General features: G+C 43.2%; 1 protein-coding gene and 1 long non-coding RNA gene across 4 annotated transcripts in view; one reads left to right on the top strand and one right to left on the bottom strand.

Annotated features, from left to right (window-relative positions):
* The window catches only part of ARHGEF25 (Rho guanine nucleotide exchange factor 25), a 517568-nt gene that overhangs the window by 387581 nt on the left and 106521 nt on the right, over window positions 1-23466 (bottom strand). For both annotated transcript variants that reach the window (XM_075337091.1, XM_075337090.1), the window contains exon 2: window positions 14285-14528. In XM_075337091.1, the coding sequence (XP_075193206.1) occupies window positions 14285-14528 (244 nt within the window). The remainder of the gene's footprint in view (window positions 1-14284; window positions 14529-23466) is intronic.
* The window catches only part of LOC142292035 (uncharacterized), a 104317-nt gene that overhangs the window by 40854 nt on the left and 39997 nt on the right, over window positions 1-23466 (top strand). The window lies entirely within an intron of this gene.

The raw sequence follows: 23466 nt of genomic DNA, 5'->3' as shown, positions 1-23466 counted from the left end.
TGATCCGTATGTGTGTATGAGGTGACCGGAGCGGCGGTGTCTTCTGCAGCTCCTGTCACCTCCATGGAGCAGAGCTGGATGCGACGCTGGACCATCCTGGATGACGCCGGACATGGAGGGCTTTTTCGGAAGAGCCGGGTACAGCCCCAGAACTGTCGCATATAATGTATGCGGCAATTCTGAGCGGCTGCTGACTGATATTGTTAGGGTGGGGGGCTCCCCATAACGTGGAGCTCCCCATCCTGAGAATACCAGCCTTCAGCCGTATGGCTTTATCTGGCTGGCATTAAAATTGGGGGGGACCGCACGCCGTTTTTTTTTAATTATTTATTTATTTATTTATTTTACTGCACAGTATAGACACGCCCACCGGCTGCTGTGATTGGGTGCAGTGAGGCACCTGTCACTCAGTGTGGGGGCGTGTCTCACTGCAACCAATCATCGGCGCCGGTGGGCGGGGAAAGCAGGGAATAGGAGATTGTTTAATGAGCGGCCGGCTTTTTCAAAATAGCAAAAGCCGCCGCAGCAGTGTGAATGTCGTGCAGCGCCGCGCCGGGGATCGAGGAACGGTGAGTATGAGAGAGGGGGGGAAACTTCAGTCACTCGGGGGATTAGCGGTCACCGGTGAATCCTTCACAGGTGACCGCTAATCAGTACACGGCACACAGACAGAGCCGCGGTATGAGGATGAAGTCGGGTGAAGTTCACCCGAGTTCATTCTCATCGCGCAACTCTGTCTGCTGTCAGCCGACATTTATAAACGACATTGTGCATCACACACACGGACATTCCACACGGACATTCCACACGGACATTCCATGTACACATACACGTTAATTCCACACGCACACACGGACGTTTTACACACAAACACGGCTAGTATACGCAATTCACACAGGTGCCACATGGACCATAAAAACGGACACAAAAACGGGACACGGACCCGAAAAACGGCCCGTAACACACGTGCATGTTTTTTACGGACGTGTGAAGGGGGCCCAAGGCTGTAGCTGTCTTTAGCCAAGACATTCCTTATCCTTTAAGCCTGCTTTACACGCTTCAATAGATCTTTCAATCCGTCGTCGGGGTCAAGTTGTAAGTGACGCACATCCTGCATCGTTCGTGACGTATTTGCGTGTGAAACCTACGTGCAATCAAGATTGAACGAAAATACGGTGATCGCATACACGTCGTTTATTCCTCATACATTGGACGTTTTGTTGTATGAACCTAGTCAATTGTAACGTGTGACATCCCTCATACGATTGTGATGTCTGATGCTATGTGCGCAGGTGTGCGCTCTGCACCGCAGCTTAAAAAAGGTCTGCTTCAGAGCGCAGCTGAAAAGCTGCGTTCTGAAGCGCCTCACAATGTCTGTCATGCACTAATCTCTGTCAGTCCGTCACTATCTCTGTCCCTCTCTCTCTGTCCATGTCAGTCTATCCCCCTCTCTCATATACTCACCGATCCCCGATCCCCGGCGCTGCACGGCATTCACACTGGTCCGGCGGCTTTTACTGTTTTGAAAAAGCCGGCCGCCCATTAAACAATCTCGTATTCCCTGCTTTCCCCGCCCACCGGCGCCTATGATTGGTTACAGTGAGACACGCCCCCACGCTGAGTGACAGGTGTCACACTGCACCCAATCACAGCAGCCGGTGGGCGTGTCTATACAGTGCAGTGAAATAAATAATTAAATAATTAAAAAAAACGGCGTGCGGTCCCCCCCAATTTTAATACCAGCCAGATAAAGCCATACGGCTGAAGGCTGGTATTCTCAGGATGGGGAGCTCCACGTTATGGGGAGCCCCCCAGCCTAACAATATCAGCCAACAGCCGCCCAGAATTGCCGCATACATTAGATGCGACAGTTCTGGGACTGTACCCGGCTCTTCCCGATTTGCCCTGATGCGTTGGCAAATCGGGGTAATAAGGAGTTATTGGCAGCCCATAGCTGCCAATAAGTCCTAGATTAATCATGTCAGGCGTCTATGATACACCCTCCATGATTAATCTATAAGTTACAGTAAATAAACACACACGCCCGAAAAAATCCTTTATTAGAAAAAAAACACAAACACATTCCCTGGTTCACCACTTTAATCAGCCCCAAAAAGCCCTCCATGTCCGGCGTACTCCAGGATGGTCCAGCGTCGCATCCAGCGCTGCTGCATGGAGGTGACCGGAGCTGCAGCAGACACAGCCGCTCCGGTCACCTCCACGCAGCTAATGAAGACAGCCGTGTGATCAGCTGAGCTGTCAGTGAGGTTACCCGCTGTCACTGGATCCAGCGGTGGATGCAGCGGTGGCCGCGGGTAACCTCAGTGACAGCTCAGCTGATCGCGCTACTCACCTCAGTTGCTGTGTGGAGGTGAGAGGAGCAGCGGTGAGTAGTGCGATCAGCTGAGCTGTCACTGTGGTTACCCGTGGCCACCGCTGCATCCACCGCTGGATCCAGTGACAGCGGGTAACCTCACTGACAGTTCGGCTGATCACCCGGCGGCCGGCTACTGTGAGTGATCGGCTGATCACCCGGCGGCCAGCTACTGTGAGTGATCAGCTGATCACCCGGCGGCGGACTACTGTTAGCGATCAGCTGATCATTCACAATAGTCTGCCGACGGTAAAACTGTAAAAAAAAAAACCGAATTGCGTTGTTTTGCAGCATCCGTTGCATCCGTTGTGTCACTATATGCAACACATCCATTGCATCCGTCACACAACGCAATGCAACGGATGCCGTTCAACGCAAGTGTGAAACTAGCTTTATCTGGCTTTGCTACAGCATGTGTGAAGGTGGCCTAAAAGCAGCTTGATATTTTTTTAGGTCCATTTATGGTCCATTTAGAAGGTCTGTATTGATTGGCGGTCCTTTACTGCTATATGTACATAGGCTAGCAAATTACTGATGGGAACAGAACATTCATGAATACAATCATTCTGTCCCATGCAGCATCTTGTTATCAGCATCACATCCACTGATTACACCAGTCAACGTGCTGCTAATGACAATGATTTTTAGGCCAACATAAATGATCTCATTACCCAGTCAATGAGTGTTTTGCTTGTTTGTTGGTCGGCAGAATGTTTACATGGACAATAATTGAATACAAAAACCCTTATGAATACTAATTTTCCCATTGTCATCTCATGTAAATGCATATTATCACATACTTGTGTATCAGCTCTGTATGTTCTCTATAGGCAGCATAAGAGATTTGTAGAGGGACCTATGTACATAGGTAAAAATGTCCTGCACGCACTTCTTTACAGCATATTTGCAACAATATGAAAAGTATGAGGTGCTTATCCTATTATTGTCTAGGAAAAGTATAACTGAACTCTTACCATCTTTTAGGGCATAATACTATAATAGTGTATTTTGATATAAATTTGTGTTTGAGATATTCACAATGGCTTTAAACTACAGCTCATAGCATTTTCCTGGGCATTCCTACTTGTAGTAAAGGAGTTGTCCACTAATTGGACAACCTCTTCCCAATCAGCATGTTTGGCCCCAGTAAAATTTATACGCTCATACTCCCCTCCAGTGCTGGCGCCTTTCCAGTGGTGTCAACACTTGCTCTTCCGCGGCTTACATGAGGTTGTTACGTCACACAAGCCCTTGCCGCAAGCAGCGTTGACTTCATGGTCCCCATCATGAATCAGACATCAAAAGGATGTGGACGGCCAGCCACAGCTCTGACTCTCTCGATGTTTCATTTTTCTAAAGAAGGGGAAAGTAAAGCCAGTGCTGATTGGGCGCAGGGCTCATGTGATGTAACATTGTGATGCGTGCCCTCGGAGAGTGAGTGCCGCCACCACTGGAAGGGCGCTGGCACCGTAGATAAATATATATGCTAGTTTACCGGGGCCAAACATGCTGATTGAGTAGTGGACAACCCCTTTAAACTGTTGTAGCCTACTTTTAGAGAGTTCTAATGTACAACAACAAGTATTGAATATTCCGGAGTATTTGTACTGGCATATTAATGGATGATTGGGCTACAAGTAAGAACACAATATTGCTATCAGATTAAATTGTTATGATACAGTATAAATAATTTGGGGCGGTGAAATCCTGCTGACAAATTCCCTATAAACTGTGATTACATACTTTTATTTCAGACTAGACCAATGCACAGTAGAAATAATAAATCATGTACATGACCTGTATGTCATATTGATACTGTACATTTGGCTTTAACGTGTATGTATGCAAAGTAATACAAACTGAATTTAACTTTTAGGCATGTGACTTCCCGTTCCAGAGAGCACAAAGGGTGCCACCATTCCTATTAGGAATAAATTACCACCACGCAGTAGATCCTAACACAGCTGGGAACATAAATCCTATTGCAGTCAATGAGCATGACATCCGGAACAGCTTGTTATGAGCTATGAAAACTTTGTGTATCACTCCCAGTCTCCTGTTTGTATTGCTCAGCCTGCAGGAACACCACGGATCTGTGTCAATACGCAGGAGAAAATCATGTTTGTCCTTTAACAGGTTTTTCATTCTGCAACAAAGCAACATTTATCTGACAGTAATTTGTCAATTCTTGAAATGAGTAGCATGGTATTACCGTCTTGAGAGGACTAAAGAAATAACACAGGCCTATCAAGTCCTCAATGACAGAAAATGTCTCTTGGCAGGCTAACCGTAGAGCAAATCATGATTTACCGCCATCTGCATATTACTGGAAAGACGCACATGATTTCTATCCTTCATTAGTTAATTGTGTATGAAAATTTTACTTATACTTATTAGTAACTATAATTGTTACCAAGAGAGTGTCCTAAAATCCAGGGAGAGATTTTTTGATGGTTGGATGGATTAGGTGCTTTATATCCCTAGTAGTAGATGATCACTAGTCAATTGTATCTGTATATACTGCAGTATCATGTACTACAAAAAGACATTATAATTCACAAGGCTTAGAGCGTGCATAAACATAAACTATAGTGTTTATGCATAGGGATCCCAAACTTAGGCTGGCACCTTGGCTATGCATAGGACTTCCCCTCTCCATAAGGAACGCAAAAATAATACACAAAAGATGAGTTAACGGTATGCCTCAAAGCTTGGAAATTGCGTGCAATCTATTGGCGTCATGTTATAAAGTAGGGTGAGTGGAGAGGATTAATGCATGGGTATGTGAGAAAAGTTTCAGTATCACTTTCATTTTTTTTTCAATGAAATCTCTGCTTATTCTGAGCTGTGTACTCCAGGGGGTTGTCTTTATCAGTAATGTACATATCTGCCTAAACACATACAGGGAAGGCTGCCAGTGACATAGGGTACCTTCACACTTAGCGATGCAGCAGCGATCCGACCAGCGATCTGACCTGGTCAGGATCGCTGCTGCATCGCTACATGGTCGCTGGTGAGCTGTCAAACAGGCAGATCTCACCAGCGACCAGTGAACAGCCCCCAGCCAGCAGCGACGTGCAAGCGACGCTGCGCTTGCACGGAGCCGCCGTCTGGAAGCTGCGGAGACTGGTAACTAAGGTAAACATCGGGTATGGTTACCCGATGTTTACATTAGTTACCAGTGTGAGCAGGGAGCAGGGAGCCGCGCACACTGAGCGCTGGCTCCTTGCTCTCCTAGCTACAGTACACATCGGGTTAATTAACCCGATGTGTACAGCAGCTACATGTGCAGAGAGCCGGAGCCGGCAGCACAGGCAGCGTGAGAGCTGCAGAGGCTGGTAACTAAGGTAAATATCGGGTAACCACCTTGGTTACCCGATGTTTATCTTGGATACAGCTTACCTCAGCTGTCAGACGCCGGCTCCTGCTCCCTGCTCGCTTCATTTGTCGCTCTCTCGCTGTCACACACAGCGATCTGTGTGTCACAGTGGGAGAGCGCCTTTGAAGAAAACGAACCAGGGCTGTGTGTAACGAGCAGCGATCTCGCAGCAGGGGCCAGATCGCTGCTCAGTGTCACACACAGCGAGATCGCTAATGAGGTCACTGCTGCGTCACAAAAAGCGTGACTCAGCAGCGATCTCGGCAGTGAGCTCGCTGTGTGTGAAGCACCCCTTAAGGTAAGGTGTTATTAGACAGTATGATTTTTTGACGATAGTGCTTGATGAACGAATACTGTATATTTCGGATTATAAGACGCACCGGATTATAAAACACACCCCAAATTTAGAGAAAAATTAAGGGGGAAAAAATTGGGTTTGTCTTATAATCCGGTGGTATCTTACCGTAGGGGGGTTGAGTGGGATCAAAGGAAGCAGGGGCGCTGGTGGAGCAGAGCAATGCTGTGGATGGTGAAGTGAGTGTCTCAGATGCTTGCTACGGGTACTGTGAGGTAGGAGGAACATCCAGAAGCTGCCGGCGGTGCGGGCTTCAAAGAAATGCACTCGAAGTCGGCGTGTGTGCAGCTGGAGCTCTCAGATCAATGACAAGTCAAGATCTCATCTGCGCACGCGCCACCTCCAGACACCATTTTCCTTAAGTCTGCCGCAGGGTATCTTGAGCGGAGAGCTCCATTTGCGCACGCGCCGACTCCAGGCGTCATTATTTGAAGCCCGCACCACCGACATTTTCAGAAAGGTGGCCCCTGCTTTACCGCCCGTAGCACAGCACCCAGCACTGCCCACAGCACAGCGCCCAGCACTTCCCACAGCACCCAGCACCGCCTGCAGCACAGCACCCCTCGCAGGACAGTACCCCGCACAGCCCGCTGCCTGCAGCACAGCGCCCGCAGCGTCTCCCCTGCCTCCTGTGACACCTCTCCATCACTCCCGGTAAGCTACATTTGGATTATAAGATGCACCCCTCGTTTTCCTCCCAAATTTTGGGGAGGAAAAGTGCATCTTATAATCCAAAAAATACAGTAGTTATCGCATCGTTATCATGCATGAAGGCTCATTATTACAAAAGCACGTGTTCACTTAAAAGATCACTATTGCTGTTAATGGAAAGTCGCTAGTCGTTCACATGAGCATGTATTACAGCTTTTAGCAACTTATTACACTGTGAAATTTTACAAGCAAAAATTTTTAACCAAGTTGAAAGATCTGGTTTCGTGACAATCGAACAATATTACAATCGCTAGCATCTACGGTATTACACACTGCGAATATTGCTGTCTTTAGAGTAATATTGCGATTTTATGTGCAATTTCTGCCCCGTCTAATAAGGGCTTTACTAAGACTCTCCACTGAACTCCTATACTCAATATAATCTGGCATTTAAAGGTGGTCTGTTACCCCCTAATTACTGTTAAAGGGAATCTGTCACCACATTTTGTTATGTGATCTGAGAGCAGTATGATGTTGCTATCTACCTACCCGTTCTGCCCGGTGCTGACCTCTGGCGGCCTAGAGCAGTCATGGATCGCTCCTGCCGGGGATAATTTGCCATCCAGAGACTTTATGTCAACGGAGAAGCTTCTTCTCTTCCGTTCTGTTTTATCGACGGGCATCTCTGCTGATGTCATTCTGATTGACAGACGACACCCTTCTTCCTAACTCCGGTGAGCTGGCTGTCAATCAGGAGAACATTAGCAGCGAAACCCCATAGACAGAGCAGAGCAGAAGGGGAAGAGCTGCTTTGATGACGTGAGGTGAAATGAAGTAACAGAATCAGTGCCGGGAAGAACAGGTCGGTAGATAGCCCCATAGCAAACAATACATAAAGTCAAGGATAACCTCTAACATAGTCACTATACAGATGTACACAGCTTACTATTATGCTGGAGCAGGCTTATTTTACTGTCATTTTTTATCATGGATGTAACAAGCAGCAATTCACCACCAGGAGGCAGACATGATCATAAAAGAAAAGCCAAGGAGCTAAAAAGCCAAGAACGAATTCAGGAATATTCAGGATATGATTACAAAACAGATATTAGATCAAAGCTGTTATTACAACACATAATGATAAAAATAATAATTATCGGTTATCTGTCATTATGAACAAGTATACAATACATAAAACTGACGCGCACCTGAGGAGTATAACCATCTACAGTACAGCTATTAATAGCTAAATAAACTACAGCACAAAAGGGACAACAAAGCTAAGATTATATCTTCATTTTTTATAAGTTAACTTGAAGGTAAATGATTACAGACACAAAGCAAGTAAAAATGTAAAAGGCAAATCACAAATAAGGCAAATAAAAAGTTTCTTTGAAACAGAACAAAGTAACACTTGGCTAATAAGAAAAATGACAATACTAAATCTAACCAGCAGATATAGTAAGGTGCAGTCACTGATGGGCTACATGGCAACTTACATTCGCTACCTAGATCATTGACTTCCATACCAGCGAGGTTACAATTTTTGCTTTAAAAAATTTCAGCATTAGAATCTTATTTAAATTGTTAGTGACTATTATTAGTTTATTTAATAATTACTTGTTAGACTGTCCCTGATGATTCACTGACACCCACTTTTAATAAGAACTTCAATTTTATTTACAATTCTTCTACTGTGGAGACATTAAAGGGAACCTGTCAGGTCCCATATGCGTTCTGACCTACAAGCAGAGTGATGTGTGGCCAAGAAACCCCTTCCTACCCATCCCTGTGTTGTAATATTGTGTAATGTGAACGTATAAAAAACATTTTATTACTTACACGTTCCCTATGTGAATGATCAGAGGGTCTAGTCTCCTGGGAGTCGCATTGTCCTGTAGGCGTTTGCAAGCTTTCCGTGGTATCATGCCCCTGTGGGCGTGATACCATGGGTTTACATGAGCGAAGTCACCGTCAGCTCCTTAAGATCCCGCACATGCGTGCTTGCCATTCCCACAGCCTTGTTATCCAGGTGCTGGCTTGTCAGCTTTAGACGCGCACTGCGCATGCTCAGAACACTCCTGCAGTTTCGACCATGCGCAGTGCACGTCTGAAGCCGAGAAGCAAGCACCCGGATAACAAGGTTGCGGGAATGGCAGCGCATGTGCAGGATTTCAAGGAGCTGACGGTGACGTCGCTCATGTAAGTCCATGGTATCACGCCCACAGGGGCGTGATACCACGGAAAGCTTGCAAGCGCCCATACATTTATATTACACAATATTACAACACATGGATGGGTAGGAAGGAGTTTCTAGGCCACACATCACCCTGCTTGTAGGTTGGAACGCATAGGTTCCCTTTAATGGGGTTGTCCAATCTAAAATGATAACTGTGCAATCTCATAATTCCTGGCCAGAACCCAACTAGTGGGCACAGCCTTTCACAATACAAGTATATGGAGTGGGTGCATCTGACTAGTGGGCATAGCCTAGCTCAATAGAAGTGTATGGAGTGGGCGCGTCCGACTAATATGCTGTTTAGTGGGTTCAGGCTTGTTCAATACACTTGTATTAAGTGAGGCCATGCCCATTAGTCGGGTTCTGGCTGGGAACATGCATATCACACAATCCTGGTCACATGATCGCTGTTCCTGGCTCAGAATCGGGCGAAATCTCACAGCACACAGTGTGCACTCTGTGAGGATTCATAAGTCTGCAGTTATTTAGTGTGCTAATCAGAAAAAAGACTGACTGGAACACCTACAGTGCCAACAAGTAGTATTCAACCCCCTGCAGATTTAGCAGGTTTACACATTCGGAATTAACTTGGCATTGTGACATTTGGACTGTAGATCAGCCTGGAAGTGTGAAATGCACTGCAGCAAAAAAGAATGTTATTTCTTTTTTTATTTTTTTTTTAAATTGTGAAAAGTTTATTCAGAGGGTCATTTATTATTCAACCCCTCAAACCACAAGAATTCTGTTTGGTTCCCCTAAAGTATTAAGAAGTATTTCAGGCACAAAGAACAATGAGCTTCACATGTTTGGATTAATTATCTCTTTTTCCAGCCTTTTCTGACTAATTAAGACCCTCCCCAAACTTGTGAACAGCACTCATACTTGGTCAACATGGGAAAGACAAAGGAGCATTCCAAGGCCATCAGAGACAAGTTCGTGGAGGGTCACAAGGCTGGCAAGGGGTACAAAACCCTTTCCAAGGACTTGGGCTTACCTGTCTCCACTGTTGGGAGCATCATCCGGAAGTGGAAGGCTTATGGAACTACTGTTAGCCTTCCACGGCCTGGACAGCCTTTGAAAGTTTCCACCCGTGCCGAGGCCAGGCTTGTCCGAAGAGTCAAGGCTAACCCAAGGACAACAAGTAAGGAGCTCCGGGAAGATCTCATGGCAGTGGGGACATTGGTTTCAGTCAATACCATAAGTAACGTACTCCACCGCAATGGTCTCCGTTCCAGACGAGCCCGTAAGGTAACTTTACTTTCAAAGCATCATGTCAAGGCTCGTCTACAGTTTGCTCATGATCACTTGGAGGACTCTGAGACAGACTGGTTCAAGGTTCTCTGGTCTGATGAGACCAAGATCGAGATCTTTGGTGCCAACCACACACGTGACGTTTGGAGACTGGATGGCACTGCATACGACCCCAAGAATACCATCCCTACAGTCAAGCATGGTGGTGGCAGCATCATGCTGTGGGGCTGTTTCTCAGCCAAGGGGCCTGGCCATCTGGTCCGCATCCATGGGAAGATGGATAGCACGGCCTACCTGGAGATTTTGGCCAAGAACCTCCGCTCCTCCATCAAGGATCTTAAGATGGGTCGTCATTTCATCTTCCAATAAGACAACGACCCAAAGCACACAGCCAAGAAAACCAAGGCCTGGTTCAAGAGGGAAAAAATCAAGGTGTTGCAGTGGCCTAGTCAGTCTCCTGACCTTAACCCAATTGAAAACTTGTGGAAGGAGCTCAAGATTAAAGTCCACATGAGACACCCAAAGAACCTAGATAACTTGGAGAAGGTCTGCATGGAGGAGTGGGCCAAGATAACTCCAGAGACCTGTGCCGGCCTGATCAGGTCTTATAAAAGACGATTATTAGCTGTAATTGCAAACAAGGGTTATTCCACAAAATATTAAACCTAGGGGTTGAATAATAATTGACCCACACTTTTATGTTGAAAATTTATTAAAATTTAACTGAGCAACATAACTTGTTGGTTTGTAAGATTTATGCATCTGTTAATAAATCCTGCTCTTGTTTGAAGTTTGCAGGCTCTAACTTATTTGCATCTTATCAAACCTGCTAAATCTGCAGGGGGTTGAATACTACTTGTAGGCACTGTATATGTGTCAATACTGTAGGTGCTAGCCTAAAAATACATGACTATAATACAGAAAATAAGCTGCACACTAACCACTATAAAAATATAAACATGAAAAATGGCAAAGCATTACTGCAATAGGGATACTATGAACAATGAAAAATACATTTAGCTATCTGGAAAAATGAAATACATGAAAAATGGTATTGCAAAACTGCTATGAATATTTGAAAGTAGTAGAGATGTTTGGCAAATGTATTGATCAATGCAAATGAGCCCGAAACCAACGACAAGGTAGTCTCTAATTTTTTTGGTAACCTAACCTTAATGCCTCTCTATGTTCTGTTATAAAGCGTGACTGCAGAGTTATCATTTTAGACCGGATGACACCTTTAATCTTGTAATGTTGCAGAATTTCAGCAGGAAATGACATTGGCATATGATGATAGCTTTCTCTACCCAGTGAAGAAATATTCTGCATCTAGGCTGGCGCCACTGCCTGCACCCTGCTTCACTCTCTGTTGCATCTAGTCACCTGTCTCAGTGAGGCCAATTACTCACACATGGTTTCCTTCAAACGCTCACTAACTGGCCGGCCATGTACAGTAGACAGCTGTCGGCCCTATGATCATTCTACTGACAGCCATCTCTTCAGACTCCCCCCATACACAGCAATGTTCGGCTCTGCGGAGTGCTCCTGTGTTCTCTAAGTGACCTCTGCCAGACCCCTCTGATATCAGCTTATCTCCATACTTAACAGGTTCAGCTCTTGAAATTTATCATGCTGGAATCTTCTCTCTAAAAACATCATGCCAGGCATCATGCCAGACCATTTGCAGTCCAATAGCTCTTCATAATGCACAAATATACCTATTTTAGAGGTGGAAATAGGCCCCCTTACCTCTTGGACCCCTGTTGCACCAATGATATGTCTGCCCCTAATGTCAGGGAAGCATCGGAAGGCCTGAGGACTTACCGATCTGCTTCACTAAAGTACTGGTTCATATTGCGAAAATCTCTCCATCTTGTCTGCAGAATTGATAATGACGATTCTCCCTGCCTCTGTGGCACAGACTGATCCCATTCCACTGACCATCCTCTTCCATCAAATGACTGACTCTTTTGCGCCTCAGACTCTGTTATGTATACTGATACCTCAGACAGCTCCCTCAGTTAACCCCCTGCACACCCATGTGAAGGCCCGACACTGGTTGTGAAGCGTAATGTAACATTCATTTTATGTCACATAAAAATCAAAATTTCAGAGAATTATTCCCAATCAGTCTATCAATTCAGTGTTATCTGTAAGGGAATTTGATACGGCACCAAATATACAAACTTTAAAGACAATCAACAATCATTTCTTTCGCTGGGGTGAACTATAAACTTTTACCATTTTCAAATCCAATGTCAACTTCACTATACTACTGTAATCTCTCATGCCTTTCTAATAATCTTACCTTCAAGGACTGTAACCAATAAAGATTCTACTTATAGACATTATTTCCAGCTTCCTGGATATAAAGGTGGTATATGCAAGGCTGCAGATGTCCAATAATGCCATATACAATATAATTTTAAAAACAGAACATCTTAAAGGGGTTGCCCACACCCTTGTTTCTCTGTTACAAATTTTCTAACACTTTTTAAGGGGATGTCCACTTTTCAGACAACCACTTCTCAATCCGCATGTTTCTCCCTTTAAAATAACAACTTCTATACTCACCTCCGTTGCCGCTGCAGTTCTAGTGGAGTCGGCACTGTCTCTCCTGGGATCGCTTAACAGTGTAATGTTAAGGCCCTGTCACACACAGAGATAAATCTGAAGCAGATCTGTGGTCACAGTGAAATTGTGGACAATCAGTGCCAGGTTTGTGGCTGTGTACAAATGGAACAATATGTCCATGATTTCACTGCAACCACAGATCTGCCAAAGATTTATCTCTGTGTGTGATGGGGCCTTTACTTGGCTCCTGCGGACAATCAGCGACCTCTTCACTCTTCCCACCAAGGACAAATCGCTTACAGATGAAGGAAGTGAGCGCTACTGTTCTTTCTCTTTCTGGATGTATATGACACGTCCAAAGATGGGGAGAGTGATGTGACAGCTGATTGGCTACCTGGATCGCCTGATGTAGAACTGTTACACGATTGTGGGAGAGACAATGCCGGCACCACTGGAATGGCACCGGAGGTGAGTTTCTGTGTTATTATTAGAGATGGGCGAGCACTAAAGTGCTAGGGTGCTCAGTCTTCGAGTCAAGTAGGTCAGACACACTAAAAGTGTTCAACTTGAGTAACGAGTATAATGGAAGTCAATGATTGGGCAGTTCGTTGCTCTGTCCACTTACAAGCAACTAGCCATAAAGAAAGTATTTCCCCTTGGATAGAAGGTGTTTTTTTTTTTTCTTTTGGCATACTACATCTCAAAACATTGCTTTAGCCCCAGTGAGAGCCATTCAGAGACTGTGAATGGCTCTCCCTGGGGTGCCTGCACATATCATGCAGTGAAGCAAGCCTGTGCGTTGTGGTCATTGCATCATGCACGATACTTCCAAGTACCCGCAATACTTGGCCGAACTCCTCGAGTACCTAAGCACGTTAAAGTAATGAGCAGTGCCAAGCATGCTCACTAATCACTAGTTATTATTTTAAATCGGGGAAACATACGGATTTAGAATAGGCTGTCCGAGCAGTGAACATTTTCTTTAAAATATTAGAAAATTCGTATGGTAGAAAAACAAGGTTCTTTAAATCTGTTTTTCTTGTGGGCAGTGTCTAAGGAAGAGCTTCACAAACTTTTCCATCTGGGGGCTCATCAGAGAAACGATGCTGATACAAAGACCTCACTATCTGTGCTCAAATGCCACTCCAAAGTGAAACGTTGCTCAATTTTACTTTTTATTTTGCGTTTTGATTTTGAACTCTAAATAAGTTGAAAACATTCCCATTGATTGACTCATTTGCTTGATTCTTGTTGACTTTAACTGTATGAGACTATTATTCATACGAAAACCTTTATGATTGTTGTAACGTAAAAATTCAATTAAGCGAGCAACGATTAACTTGCTATATCGGAGATCAGCCATTGTGACCAATTTATTTCCCAAGTAAAGATGTCCTAAATTATTGAAATTTAAAAAGGGAACAAAATAAAGGTAGAAAGTCTACAATTCACATAACTTACCTTCTTCAGATTCTGAAAGATGACGAAAATTGTCAGCAAACCATGCACGAAAGTCTGAAAGCCTTCGAGTCCTCCCGGTGCCAGGGCAGGTGTTTTCAGAAGGCAATAGCCGACAGGTGGCAGAATCAGATAACTCCACATTGCTTTGATCCTCTTCCACATCTGGAGTTCCTGGCTCCCCCACATTCTCCTCATTACTGCTATGTTCAGGTCCAGGAGAATCATCTGTGCAATCATCTGAAATCTAAGTGGAAAAAAGAACAAACTGTGAATATGTAGAAGTCTGAGAAACAGAACTTACCATGAAGTTTATGAAAATATTCAATTTCATTTGCCAACAAAAAAATAAATGTTCGCTGTTATTTCAACAAAATTCTATAAATCAACAGTAAAGGTAAATGTGAGAACTTCGTAATATATCTTATCTGAGAATCTGCTCCTTTCTTCGTTTATGACTGAGTGCACTGATGCGCAACCACTTGGTCATTTTGAGAATTAAGGCATGGGAGGGCTAGTGCACACGGTCAGCGGACCACCACAGCACGACGATGGATGATGATGATGATAACGATGATGATGATACACAGGTGCCAACTGTTGCAGCTTTTTGCAGTGTGCAGACTGACAAGGAGAGCAGGGGTGAGGAGTCAGTGGAAGATGATGCGTGGTATGATGAAATAACAGACCAAACTGGTGTCAAGACCATTCAAGAGACCCAGACCCAGTTTGGTTGAAGAGATGGTGGACCCAGACACACTACCTCAGCTGCACAGCAAAAGAGGGAGCAGGGTGCAAAAGCACAGTGGCTGCCCCTAGCCAGTACATCTGCTGCTACTGCTGACCTCCTCAACAGACTGAGCACACCAAAAGAAGCTCAAAGTAGCTACCTGGTATGGCATTTCTTCATGCAATGTGCTGATGACAAGACATGGGTGGTTTGCCACCAGAAACTGAAACGAGGCATAAATGTTCTTAACCTGAATAGTGATGGGCAAGCACTAAATGCTCGGGTTCTCATCTCAAATAATAAGCAGAAAGGAAGTCAATGTGAAACGCAAGCATTTTTCCAACAGACTTCTGCTGGAAGGTCTGAGAGGAGGCATAGAAATCACTGAAATGGATGGAAACACTGATGAAATGGAATGGGATCAGCATTGGGAAGATGCCCAGACACATCTCTGACTCCCAGGTCACATCTCTGACTCCCTGCTTAAAACAATGTTGTCAGCATTATGCCACTTTTACGGACTGACAATATAACATACCAAAACCGAAGCTAAAATGGATAGCACTGGAGCAAACATTTAAGGCTATGTGCGTACGTTGAGTATTTGGTTGCAGAAATTTCTGCATCTCTCAGAATGAAAAACATAGAGCAAAAAAGCGCATTTTGCTGAGTTTTTAGCATGTGGGTTTTCATTGCTTTCAACGGTGAAAAACACAGGCAAAAATGCAGAAAGAATTTACATGCTGCAGATTATTATGTGCACCAAATCTGCAAGGAAAAAAAAATCTCAACATGTGCACTATGCTTCAGGTTTCTCATTGACTCTGCTGGCAAAAGATTTCTACAGAGTCATCATGCGGCACTTGCCCAAAATTTTTACAGGGCCAGCAGCCCTCACTCAACTGACAAAACTTTGAGGAATCAAACAAGGTATCTTGACAGCTTGTCCTGGAAATGTTGCCATTTAGGCTTGTGGACTCCGAGGCTTTCCGCAACCTGATCAAGCAGTGGCTGTCCTGTGGTACTCAGTCACCAGCTGACAATATATTTCCCTGTGTACCATTTCCACCTTATACATGCACTTCTCCCATAACATCACCTATACCCTGACCAACACAGTAAGGTTACCGTCACACTTTAGCGACTATATGGGGGTTGCTAGAAAGTATATGGGGGCTGCATATTACTATATGTTTGCACAAAATACTAAATGGGGGCGAAAAATATGGGGGATTACTATATGGGGGCTTACTATATGGGAGCTGCATACTAGTATATGGAGGAATCTAAGGGGTGCATACTATTATATGGAGGAATATATGGGGTGCATAATATTAAATGAAGGAATATATAAGGGGTACATAATACTATATGGAGGAATATAAGGGGTGTATACTACTATATGGAGGAATATTACGGGTGCATACTACTATATGGAGGAATATGAATATGAGGGGTGCATAATACTATATGGAGGAATATAAGGGGTGAATAATAATATATGGTGAAATATAAGGGGTGCAAAATACTATATGAAGGAATATAAGGGGTGTATACTACTATATGGAGGAATATAAGGGGTGCAGTATACTATATGGAGGAATATAAGGGGTGCATACTACTATTTGGTGAAATATAAAGGGTGCATAATACTACATGAAGGAATATAAGGGGTGCATAATATAGGGAATATGTAGGAATATGGGGGCTGCATAACACTATATGGGGGCTGCATACTACTATATTGTAATTGCATACTACTATATGGGGGCTGCATGATGCTATATTGTGGCTGCAAAGTACTATATGGTGGAATATGGGGCTGCATACTATATGGAGGAATATAGGGTCTGCATAATACTATATAGAGGAATATGAGGCTTGCATAATACCATACAGAGCAATATGTGGGCGCATTATATTATATGGTGGAATATGCGGTTCATTATTATACATGGAGGACTATGAGGAGTGCATTAATATGAAGGACTATGGGGTGCATTATAATATATGGGTTACTATGGGAAGTGCATTATAATATATGAAGGACTATGGGATGTGCATTATAATAAATGGATAACTATGGGGAGTGCATTATAATATATGAAGGACTACGGGGTGCATTAAACTATATGGAGGACTATGGGGCGTGCATTATAATACATGGAGTGCATTAGACGATATGAAGGACTATGTGGGGCCCATTTTACTTTATTACTTTATGGAGGACTATGGGGGAGCACTTATTACTATATGGAGGACTATGTGGGACCCATCACTATTTGTGGCCCATTATACTATATGGAAGGCTTTGTAGGGCCCATTATATTATTTGGAGGGCTATGAGGGAGCCTTTATAACTTTGTGTACAGTTATATGAGGGCCATTATACTGTATACAAGCACATATACAGCATGCAGATTTGTATGGGGTCCGTGATACTCTGTGGAGGGCTGTATGGGGTCTATTATACTATTTGGGGGGCTAGTAGGGGCCATTATACTATATGTTGTAGGCCCATTATACTGCATAGAGGGCTGTGTGTGGGTCACAGTTGGGAATGTTACTGTGTCAGGTTCACCATTCATTGCCAGGGTAGTTGAAGGGGATACAGTAGAATCATCATACTCTGCTTGTAGAGGGTACTGTGGAAGAATTTACTTTGGGGTATCATACAGTGTTTGTGGGGATGTTTTTTTGCCATCATAGTTTATGACTTCAATGAATGGAGAATCTAGGGGCTTCAACAGGAGGAAAATTACTTTGTAATAAGGGCTGTAAAGTTATGAAGTATGCTTCTGTGACCCCGCTGAATATCATTATTATTATTATTATTATATTTACTTTTTTTGGAGGGGGACCAATTAGAAATTCTGCTATGAGGCCCCATGATTTCTATGTATGCCCCTGGCGCCCTGATTTGCTTTTAAAGCAAAGATTGTGCCGAAAACTAGAGTAAACTGTTAAAATAAATTTGGGTTTTTGTGCCTTCAGGCTCCAGAAATGTAACTGCATTTTTCTAAGCATGTAAACATGTTCAGTTTAAAAACTGACTCGGCTTCCAGTGCCTTAAAAGGGAGAAAGCTTATTATTAGAAGTGTGGCTTTATCAAAAAGGTCAATCGTTAAAGAAGAGGAGAAGAAGGCCTTTTAGTTTGCATTCAAATGTAAAAAAACCCTTTTTTTCAAGAGTTACTTTTATATTAAAATATGATTTTTTTTTAAATTACAGGCCAGAAGCATTAAGAGAGATATTAATGAGGCTCAATGGTGTCATGGAGACCTTGGAAGAAGTCACCAGATACATAATATATTGCCGCTTTATATACACACAACAGACAGTTATTGGGGCATAGATTTTGGTTAACTTGTTGATTTGTAACAATCTCCATAAAAACCATACACATACATACACATACTGTACACATACACATACAGTTAAGTCCAGAAATATTTGGACAGTGACACAAGTTTTGTTATTTTAGCTGTTTACAAAAACATGTTCAGAAATACAATTATATATATAATATGGGCTGAAAGTGCACATTCCCAGCTGCAATATGAGAGTTTTCACATCCAAATCGGAGAAAGGGTTTAGGAATCATAGCTCTGTAATGCATAGCCTCCTCTTTTTCAAGGGACCAAAAGTAATTGGACAAGGGACTCTAAGGGCTGCAATTAACTCTGAAGGCGTCTCCCTCGTTAACCTGTAATCAATGAAGTAGTTAAAAGGTCTGGGGTTGATTACAGGTGTGTGGTTTTGCATTTGGAAGCTGTTGCTGTGACCAGACAACATGCGGTCTAAGGAACTCTCAATTGAGGTGAAGCAGAACATCCTGAGGCTGAAAAAAAAGAAAAAAATCCATCAGAGAGATAGCAGACATGCTTGGAGTAGCAAAATCAACAGTCGGGTACATTCTGAGAAAAAAGGAATTGACTGGTGAGCTTGGGAACTCAAAAAGGCCTGGGCGTCCACGGATGACAACAGTGGTGGATGATCGCCGCATACTTTCTTTGGGGAAGAAGAACCCGATCACAACATCAACTGAAGTCCAGAACACTCTCAGTGAAGTAGGTGTATCTGTCTCTAAGTCAACAGTAAAGAGAAGACTCCATGAAAGTAAATACAAAGGGTTCACATCTAGATGCAAACCATTCATCAATTCCAAAAATAGACAGGCCAGAGTTAAATTTGCTGAAAAACACCTCATGAAGCCAGCTCAGTTCTGGAAAAGTATTCTATGGACAGATGAGACAAAGATCAGCCTGTACCAGAATGATGGGAAGAAAAAAGTTTGGAGAAGAAAGGGAACGGCACATGATCCAAGGCACACCACATCCTCTGTAAAACATGGTGGAGGCAACGTGATGGCATGGGCATGCATGGCTTTCAATGGCACTGGGTCACTTGTGTTTATTGATGACATAACAGCAGACAAGAGTAGCCGGATGAATTCTGAAGTGTACCGGGATATACTTTCAGCCCAGATTCAGCCAAATGCCGCAAAGTTGATCGGACGGCGCTTCATAGTACAGATGGACAATGACCCCAAGCATACAGCCAAAGCTACCCAGGAGTTCATGAGTGCAAAAAAGTGGAACATTCTGCAATGGCCAAGTCAATCACCAGATCTTAACCCAATTGAGCATGCATTTCACTTGCTCAAATCCAGACTTAAGACGGAAAGACCCACAAACAAGCAAGACCTGAAGGCTGCGGCTGTAAAGGCCTGGCAAAGCATTAAGAAGGAGGAAACCCAGCGTTTGGTGATGTCCATGGGTTCCAGACTTAAGGCAGTGATTGCCTCCAAAGGATTCGCAACAAAATATTCAAAATAAAAATATTTTGTTTGGGTTTGGTTTATTTGTCCAATTACTTTTGACCTCCTAAAATGTGGAGTGTTTGTAAAGAAATGTGTACAATTCCTACAATTTCTATCAGATATTTTTGTTCAAACCTTCAAATTAAACGTTACAATCTGCACTTGAATTCTGTTGTAGAGGTTTCATTTCAAATCCAATGTGGTGGCATGAAGAGCCCAACTCGCGAAAATTGTGTCACTGTCCAAATATTTCTGGACCTAACTGTACATGCACATACTTTCCAGCAATTCTAATTCTGCTGTAAAATATGATTTTTAGGTTGGGGTCATACAGGCATATACAAAAATCGGTCCCATTCTCATCCAGAAAAGTTGGACGATTTCATTATTTTTGGTTGAAAAATATTCTTTTTTTAATTGCTTTTCATTCAAATTTTTGCCTCATTTGACTTTTATAGCCAATATGTTGTACTATTACTGGCTGCAGAATGACTTAAGGAAGAGCTTGTTCACACAACTTTTTTTATGTGTTTTTTTGTACTCCTTTTTTATCTGCATGTTTTCTGCAGGGGTGTGCACCAAAATAAACAATACTGTCTCTTCCTAGTGAATCCCAAACGCTCTAATTATCAGTCCCTTAGATAATTGTATGATTGTACTCACTCGTCAAAGCATCAACAGATAGTGTTAACTCAGCCCAACGATGACTTGTAGGAAGACAAGGAGAAACGCTGTAGTTTTCTTCTAGAATCTTGTATTAAGTACAAAGTAAAGGCAGGTGAAAAGGAATAATCTGTACAGAGTTGTAGACATGTCTTCAGCAATGGTTCCTCTCTAGACTAAACTGAAGGAGAAGGGAGGAGTTTTCTATAGAGAAGCCAACTAAGGGACGAACATAGGGACAAACTTCATACAGTCTAAATCTACCTAGTAACAATAAGGAACTTCCTAATAGGAGGAAAAATATGCAATGCAAGAAATATATACAACAGGTTGTTCCCATTCATGGGACACAACAATACCTGTCTTGTGTGGTTATTGCAATTTTGCTACTCTGTGTTTTCCTTTATGTTTGGTGCATTTTTGGTGCAGATTGAGACTGCATTTTATTTATTTTATTTTTAGTATAGCAACACTCTAATTTTGCACTTAAAAAACACGACTGCAACTTTTACATTTGTTGTTAAATGTGTTTTTTTTTTTTTAATGAGTCCACATAGAAGCCGATAGAGAATAAATGCCACCCAAAATATACAGCTCATCACAATCCATAGATGCGCTCTATGCTGGAGTTTTCAATAAATCACACTCACTTACATGCAGCAGATTTTATGCCCAAAAAAGCCCATAAAAATGCAGTATTTATGCTATATGGAAACATGGTCTAAGGATATGTTAAAGAGGTGGTTCACCCATATTCATTACTAGCCACATCGATATAACTCTGAGAAACAAGGTTTCTCTGAAATACCTTGTGTTGACAATATTGCCTGTGCGCGGCGCTATTGCAGTCCGCTGACCCCTGGGGCTTCGTGACCTTTGATGTCTGGTGATGTTGCGTCAATTTCCTGTTGACCTGACATCATCGCAGCTGGCCCCTGTCTCCGTGAGTGACTGGGATGTGGGCGGAGTTTCACCACTCATGACAGCCCAGCGTTGCTCCTGCTTGCGGTGCTCTGCAGTGAAGGAGAGAGCGGGGAGATGCTTGGCGGTGATGCTGGGCTATGATGAGTGGTGAAACGCCGCCCACAGCCCTGTCACTCAAAGACTGGGGCTGGCCTCTGTTGATGTGATATCACCAGACATTAGAGGTCACGGAGCCAAGGGGTCATGCGAAATGGGATGAGTGGACCGCAATAGTGCCGCTCACAGGCACTATTGGTAACGCAAGGTATTTGAGAGAAACCTTGTTTCTTAACATAATATCGATGTGCTAGTAATGAAAAGGGTTGAACCACTTCTTTAACATGCTGCTTTTTTGCTGCATTCTTCCCTGCAGCCAAAACCTGCTCTCTTGGCAGTAAAAATACTGCATTCATAGCCCCCTTTTTGAGTTGTCTCACTTTTATTTTTGTCACTTTTTTGTGGTAGAGATTACGTGTGCATTGTCTACAGTACATGTACAATAAAGTTACTTTTATTCACAAAAACACTTCTAAATTACGCTTGAGTTCTTTGCAGTGTTTTTTCACTTTCTCATTGCTTGCTATGAGTGAAAAGAAATGCTGCAAAAACGCTGAAAGAATTGTCATGCTGCAGATATTTAAAAAAATGTATCAGGGGAAAAAAAGCCTGAAATGTCATAGGTTTTGCAATTAAAGCTATACTGTAAAAAGCAGCTTTAACCCCATCAGCCCCCGGGCACTTTCCGTTTTTGCGTTTTTATTTTTTGCTCCTTTTCTTCCGAGAGCCGTAACTTTTTTATTATTCCGTCAATCTTGCCATATGAGGGCTTGTTTTTTGCGGGATGAGTTGTACTTTTAAATGAAACCATAGGTTTTACCATATATTGTACTGGAAAACAGCAAAAAAATTCCAAGTGTGGAAAAACTGCAAAAAAAAGTGTAATCGCACAATAGTTTTTGGGATGTTGTATTCACCGTGTTCACTATATGATAAAACTGATGTATCTATGTGATGCCTCAGGTCGGTGCGAGTTTGTAGACACCAAACATGTATAGGTTTACATGTATCTAAGGGGTTAAAAAAAATTCACAAGTTTGTCCAATAAAAGTGGCGCACGTTTTGCGCCATTTTCCGAAACACGTAGCGTTCTTATTTTTTGGGATCCATGGCTCAGTGATGGCTTATTTTTTGCGTCTCGAGCTGACGTTTATAATGGTACCATTTTTGCGCAGATGCTACATTTTGATCGCCTGTTATTGCATTTTGCGTAAAACTTGCGGCGACCAAAAAACGTAATTTTGGCGTTTGGAATTTTTTTTGCCACTACGCCGTTTACCAATCAGATTAATTGATTTTATATTTTGATAGATCGGGCATTTCTGAACGCGGCGATACCAAATATGTGTATATTTATTTACTTTTTAACCCTTTAATTTTCAATGGGGGGAAAGGGGGGTGATTTGAACTTTTTAGGTTTTTGGTTTTTTTTTAAACTTTTTTTTTACTTTTTTTTTTATTTTACTAGTCCCCCTAGGGGGCTATAGCGATCAGCAATCTGATCGCTATTATCTATCTGCTGATCACAGCTATACAGCTGTAAACTGCAGATACAGTCACTTTGGTTTTCCCTCTGCTCTCGGCCGAGGGAAAACGAAAGTGAAACTTCGTAGTTGCAGGCGTCATCACATGACCCTGTGCTATGATGGCAACCACCGATAGTCACGTGATAACACACGTGACTTCCGGTGGGGGGGGCAGTAAGTAAAAAACATGGCCGCGCGCATTTAGATCTTGCTGCCAGACTTTGGCAGCAAGATTTAAGGGGTTAATGGCCGCGGGTGGAAGCGATTCCACCCACGGCTAGCAGGCACACATGTCAGCTGTTGAAAACAGCTGATATGTGTGCCGATCCACGCCGCCTGCCCGCGGCAGGGGGCGGGGCTTAACGGGACACGATCCTGGACGGATAGATCCGTCCAAGGTAGTGAAGGGGTTAAATTGCCAAAA

Source organism: Anomaloglossus baeobatrachus, chromosome 2 (genome assembly GCF_048569485.1).
Source record: "Anomaloglossus baeobatrachus isolate aAnoBae1 chromosome 2, aAnoBae1.hap1, whole genome shotgun sequence".
Lineage (NCBI taxonomy): Eukaryota > Metazoa > Chordata > Amphibia > Anura > Aromobatidae > Anomaloglossus > Anomaloglossus baeobatrachus.
Note: the sequence above shows the minus strand (reverse complement) of the source record. Positions and strands in the feature narration are given on the sequence as shown.